Raw genomic sequence first — 6,000 nt, 5'->3', positions numbered from 1 at the left:
GGGCGGGTCAGGAGAGGTCTGCCGGGCCATGTGGTCACCTCCAGGGCAGGCGGGAATCAAACTCATGCGGAAGTAGCTTTAGCTTCTTAGTGATGCGCTTTAACCTGCTGCGCCACCAGGGAGGGTTTTAAAGTTTTTCCTTCTCCAGTTAGGCCTTGGAGCTACCTGAAATTGAGTTTTCTATGAAGTATGAGGTATTAATCCCTGAGCTTTTATGATAGCAAACATAAATGGACAAGCAATGATCCCAGCTCTGTTTATTGAAATGTCACCTTTTCCTACTTATTTGTAGTGCTTTCTCTGTCACAAATATATGCATGAATCTAGGCTCAGGCATTGTTCTACTGATCCAGACTGGTGCAAGAATACATTGTATTAACTACTTCAGTTTAATGATCCTTAGTGTCTTAGCACTAGTTAATTGTGTGAAAATGAACAAGTCATTTTAACATTTTTTTTTAAATCTTGGAAGAAATGCAAATGGCCAATAGGTTATAAAAAAATGTTCAACATCACTTATAGTCAAGGAAATGCAAATCAAAACCACAGTGAAATACTACCTCACACAGTGAAAATGGTACATATAGAAAAAACAGGCAGCAACGAATGCTGGCAAGGATGTGGAGAAAAAGGAACTCTTCTACACTGCTGGTGGAAATGCAAACTGGTCCAACCACTATGGAAAGCTCTATGGAGGTTCTTCAGTCTACTAAAAATGGAGCTACCATATGAACCAGCAATTCCACTCCTAGGGATCTACCCAAGGGACACAAAATCATTAATTCAAAAGGACACCTGCACCCTTATGTCTACTGCAGCACTATTTACAATAGATAAGATGCTCCCAAACAGATGACTGGATCAAGAAGATATTGTATATATACACAGTGGAATACTGCTTGGCAGTCAAAAAAGAGATAAACTCATGCCATTTGCAGTAACATGGATGGAACTAGAAAGGATTATGCTCAGTGAAATAAGCCAGAGAGAAAAAGAAAAATATCAGATGGTTTCACTTATAGGAGGAATATAAGGGGACCTATAAGGTGTCAGGGAAAAGAAGTCACATTGATAAATTAGAAGAAAAAATTAGCAGGCAACTGTAAGTCAGAGACACTCTGACTTACAAAGGAAGTGGAAGTAGAGGAATCAAAACAGTGATGGTTTACACATGAATTGGCGGTGGGAATTTTACGCTGAATATACCTGAAGGGAGAAAGCACTTAAGCACACACACACATAATGTGTACGTACACAGACACACATATAAATAATTTAACTCTAAAAAAATCTCTGAAATGGATAATTACAATACCTGCATAGGTTTGTTATGGAAATGAAAAGAAACAATTTTACGCAAAGCACCACCCACAGAGTAGGTACACACTCACAGTAGTTACATCATGGTCGCGCCGAAGATACAGATGAAACAAAATAAATGAAATAGTCAGTCTCTTTGGGAACCTTGGGTTCGTTTATTAAAAAGAAAGGGATGAGTTGGTATGTCATTTCTGAGGCTTTCTATCAGTCTGAAACTGTGACCGTAGCATTTTATTATCCAGGAACTAGGGAGCATGACATTATGTAATGGGCCGTGGGATAAAAGTGAGAAAAGTGATATCAGTGCAAAATGCACAGTCCTGAGCAAGCACTCGTAAAATGTCAAGTGCCGCACAGACAGAATTTGGCGCTGGCTAGTCTAGAGGAAGCAGAAGTTACGATGACCTTTACAGTGTTTTCTGGTGCACTGTCGGGACCACCCCGCCTTCTAACACTGGGCTGCCCGTTCATACAGGGCAACTGTCACCTCCCCATTCACCTACTGGGACACGCCGCCTCAGAGAAGATTCCAGACAGTCTCGCAGAAGCCCCGGGCAGGATGGTGCAGAGGCAGGAGCCGGGTGGAAAGGAGCCGCCTGCACCTCCTCCAGGGCCTCTGCAGCGTTTCTGGGAAATAGAGTCCTCCGCCTAGTATCGAGCCTCCGGCTCCTGGAAGCGGAACTACAATTCCCTACAGTCTTGGGGAGTCTTTGTGCAGCACGCCTGCGCAGTCTGGCGGCCAATGCCGCTATAAAGGCTTGTTTTGCTCCCGGGCTGATGCTCGCAAGCGTGGTCGAGTGGCCGGCGCGGCCGTCCTAGAGCTGGGACACCGGTAAGTAACTGCGACCGCCGCACACCTTCCTTCGCCCTGGGTTGCCAGGGGGCTCACCTCCGTGTGTTTCCTCCTGGGGTGGCGGGCTGTGATCCGAAATGTGAACAGTTTGGGGAATCGGAGCTCTGAGAACCCCGGCTTGGCCTCCCTCCAGTCTCCCGCAGCCCCCTCCTGGTTACTCGAACCTTGCGATCTCCGGTGAGGTCCTGACCTCGGAAGGCAGGTGGGGTGGGATGCGTGTGCGGAGGTGCGGGCAACTTTACCGCCAACAGCCACCAGGGGGTGCTGCGCCCGCGGCCGGTGAGTGTGGGTCTCTATCGCCTCTCCAGGCCCTAACTGGCGGTGGGAACGCCCTAAGGCCAGGGCATCCCAGGCAAAGGTGGCCAGAGATAAGACCCCATCCTGAAGTTGATGGGGCGGAACAGTCTGGGACACCTCTGCTCACGTCGCGCGCTGGAAGTTGAGCCGTCAGTGACTTAGAAGTCATTCTTTCGTTTTGCAAATGGGTAAATGGAGGTCGTGACATAGGCAGCTCCTGCAAACCCTTGGCAGAACCTGGAATGGAATTCAGCGTTCTTGACTTCATCAGTGGGTCCCTTTCACTTTCAGCACACAGTTGCGTGTTGCTTTGCGTTTACTATGCAGGGGTGGTTTGCTTTCTGCACAGGTGGGGAGGTAGAAGGGCATAAGCAAAGTTTTGGAAGGTTTTAAAGGAGAAGAGGAACAGGCTATGGAGGTGTCTCCTGCATCAAGTGAAAGGTGCACAAGGTCAGAGACCCAACAAGTGGATTGTAGGAAGATGATAAATACTGCGCTTTTATCTTCAGGTCTGCTCCTGCAGCGTGAGGACCTGGAATGAGATTCCTCAGATGTTGGAAACCTACTAAGGAGTGTTGTAAGGAAGGCAACATTTAGAAATACCAGTCTGGCTAGTGCAGGACTTGTAATCCTGTGCAATTCCCTTCCCCCCGTGCAGTTTAGTCTGCATCACGGTACAGGGAGAATGCCTACAGTTATCACTGGAAAGAGAGTCTTGATTAAAAAAAAAAAAATTCAGCTGACCAAGAGCCCCCGACTTTGTGGGTTTTGAGCCTGGCCACTTCTTTGGATTTCTTTCACTTTGATTACACTGCTAGTGAGTGCCATGTGCAGCCCTGACTCAAGCAGGAAGAAAAATCCCTCCCTGTCTTCCTCTTCTTGACTGTGGGACAAGTAACATTTTAAAAAGAATTTTGAAGAGTTTCAGGGAGAACAGAAGAAAACAGGAAAATACAAAGAGTAACCTAAAAAACTCAGTTCGTGATCCTTCCTTAGTTGGCTTGTTTCATATTTGGGTCTTGGCTTTTTCTAAAACTTATCTAGCTTCCTAGCTCTTGCAGCCTCTGTGGTGGGTGCCTTGCCTTATTTCTGATACGTATACAGAAGAGGGATCTTCCTTGTGTTCAAGGCCAAGAGATAGCGACTGAGTGTTTGCTCACGGCCTCCCTGCACTCATGGCTGTGTCTCTTTTCCCAGGAAATTAAAGAAGCAGGAATGTTAGAAGAAATAGAAAACGGCTCCTCACACTTTTCCTGCATAGAATAATTTGAAATAAAGGAGGTGAAAGAAATTTTGGTTTTCTTGAGTTCCTAGACAACTGAGGTCTTTATTTTCTTGACAGCGGCATTTGGTAACATGAATGAGTTACCTTGGTCTCTCCCTTTCAGCCCCTCTCTCTTCTCCTGATGCCTTTTTCAAAGTAGGACTAATTTTTCCCATTTCTAGATAATCAGCTTGGCCAGGGAACCTTTGGAGAGGAAGTTTGGGTGTCTGTGGTCTCTATAACAAGGATTGCCCTGCTCTGCAGCTACGTCCCTGGCATGTGGGACACCAGCAGATGCCAGGTCTGTTTATAGTTTAGGCTTAATGAGGTCTCGCTGACGTGATTGCTGTGCTCTCAGTTGTAAGCCAGTGTTTATGGTGCAGTTTGTCATTGAACAAGGTGACTTTTCAAAAGTAACTTAGCAGTATCAATTCTGGGTATTTCAACCCAGTAGAAAGAAAGGCAAGAAGATATACTTTCCTTCTGATGGAAACACATCTATACAGAGGACATTTAGTTCTTTTTATTTAGAGGAATAGTTAAGTGTTCTCCTTTTCTCCAATACCACAAAAAGGTGAGTTGTAGCTATTAGCGTTAAGTCACAGAGATAGCTAGAAATGTATGCAGTTCAAAAGGCAGCACAGCTATACAGCTTTAATTTCCTGTGAGGCTGATATGAAAGGTGTTTTTTTCAGCTTGAATGGGAAACTGTGCACCATCTCGGAGTTGGAGAAATGTTTTAGAGATGTGTGTGTATGTGTTCTATTTTTTCAAAAGCAACCACAGTCAATACAGGGTATTGACTAGAGTTAGCTTGGCATCCAGGAGTGTCAGTTTCCGGTAGACTCAAGTAAAACTGAATAGTACAGTGTGGGAAATTTGATTGTGCAATTCGTTTTTAATAGTAACTTTATTGAGACAAAGTTTATATACCTCAAAATTTACCCTTTTATAGTATAAACAGTGCTTTGTTAGTGTAGTTACCTTGTGTGCCCATCACCACTGTCTAACTTTAGAACACTTTGAGCACCCAAAGAGAATTTGTTTCCAAAGTTAAGGTATAATGTGGTTTTCTGTTTTAGCTATGCAGCTTTGAGAAGCTTTAAAATAATACCAGTCAACCCAATATCTAGTTATAAAAATGCAAGGAGAGAATATATCATCGGCAGAATAAGTATTTTATGCCAAATAAGTTTTCATTTAGTAAAATTTAGTGGGAATAATCACAGTCCATTTTAAAGTTGTGGGGCTTGCAATACTGGGTTCTCACTTGTTTCAGAAGGTCTTTTTTAAAACCTGAATTCTCTGTACATTGGATTGAAAGGGTGTTTTCCAGTGTATTCTAATCTCATTTTTTTCTTTGGGGTAGGAGGAGGTAATTATATTGCGTGGGATTTTTTTTTTTCTTTAAAAGTGAAATGGTTTTTGAAAAACATTTTTATCATTCTAACTGTCAGAAACTTTAGTATTCTTGATCAATTTTTCATTTCAGAAATTTTCAAGTGAAACCAAAAGTCTGTGAGCCCCTGGCACCTCCAGTCAGAGACAATGAAGGATATTGACATAGGAAAAGAGTACATCATTCCCAGTCCTGGCTATAGAAATTCCAGGGAGAGAAACAGCACTTCCGGACAGCACAGGGGCGCCGAGAACTCCAAGTTCAAGAGACCTCGACCGGTTAGTATAGTATTTCCTTTCTGGGGTCCTTTTCTTCTCTGCTTCTTATACTCAACCACTCCTTTTTTTTTTTTTTTTCATTTGATACATAACTGAGAAGACATTTATTTATTTTCTTTACTGACGTTAGGTCACTCTTAAAATTGATGGTTACTTATGAAGGAGGAGAGGTTGGCTCTCAGCCACTCCCCACCCCCATTTCTCCATTTATGTTTTTCCCTGTTCACATCTACAATCCTCTTTGGTGCTTACCGAATAGGCTTTGCTTGGAAGAAGCCAAGTTGTGGGGGATGAGAGGTGGGTTAGGAAAGAGCAGAGGAAATATGAACCATTAACCATTAACTTCATTCGTATATTTAAGCAAAAGTGCTTTTCCCTCTGTCTCTTGGCTGTGCTGACAATGTGGCTGTGCTGACAGTGTGAATGCCGTGGAGAGACTCATTCAGAGTCCTGAGAGTGCTTGGAGAAAGTCAGTCGTGGTAGGGTAATCAGTACATTTTTCAGGTAAAACCTGTGAGTCTAAAGAGCCTTTTGATGATAATCTTATTTCCTTCAGGGGAAATAGTGAATATATATTTTCAACAGGAGG

General features: G+C 43.6%; 2 protein-coding genes across 2 annotated transcripts in view; one reads left to right on the top strand and one right to left on the bottom strand.

Moving 5' to 3' along the window:
* LOC101629587 (5-hydroxytryptamine receptor 3C) overlaps window positions 1-1,405 on the bottom strand; it is a 14,909-nt gene extending 13,504 nt beyond the window's left edge. The window contains exon 1 of the mRNA XM_004675397.2: window positions 1,401-1,405. Coding sequence (XP_004675454.2) covers window positions 1,401-1,405 — 5 coding nt within the window. The remainder of the gene's footprint in view (window positions 1-1,400) is intronic.
* A 660-nt stretch (window positions 1,406-2,065) lies between these two features.
* ABCC5 (ATP-binding cassette, sub-family C (CFTR/MRP), member 5) overlaps window positions 2,066-6,000 on the top strand; it is a 74,778-nt gene continuing 70,843 nt past the window's right edge. Inside the window, exons 1-2 of the mRNA XM_004675396.2 lie at window positions 2,066-2,152; window positions 5,227-5,411. Coding sequence (XP_004675453.1) covers window positions 5,283-5,411 — 129 coding nt within the window. The 5' untranslated portion in view covers window positions 2,066-2,152; window positions 5,227-5,282. The remainder of the gene's footprint in view (window positions 2,153-5,226; window positions 5,412-6,000) is intronic.

Source organism: Condylura cristata, unplaced genomic scaffold (assembly GCF_000260355.1).
Source record: "Condylura cristata isolate star-nosed mole 26May11 unplaced genomic scaffold, ConCri1.0 scaffold00003, whole genome shotgun sequence".
NCBI classification, from domain to species: domain Eukaryota; kingdom Metazoa; phylum Chordata; class Mammalia; order Eulipotyphla; family Talpidae; genus Condylura; species Condylura cristata.
The sequence above is the reverse complement of the archived record's forward strand: the minus strand, read 5'-3'. Positions and strand labels throughout refer to the sequence as shown.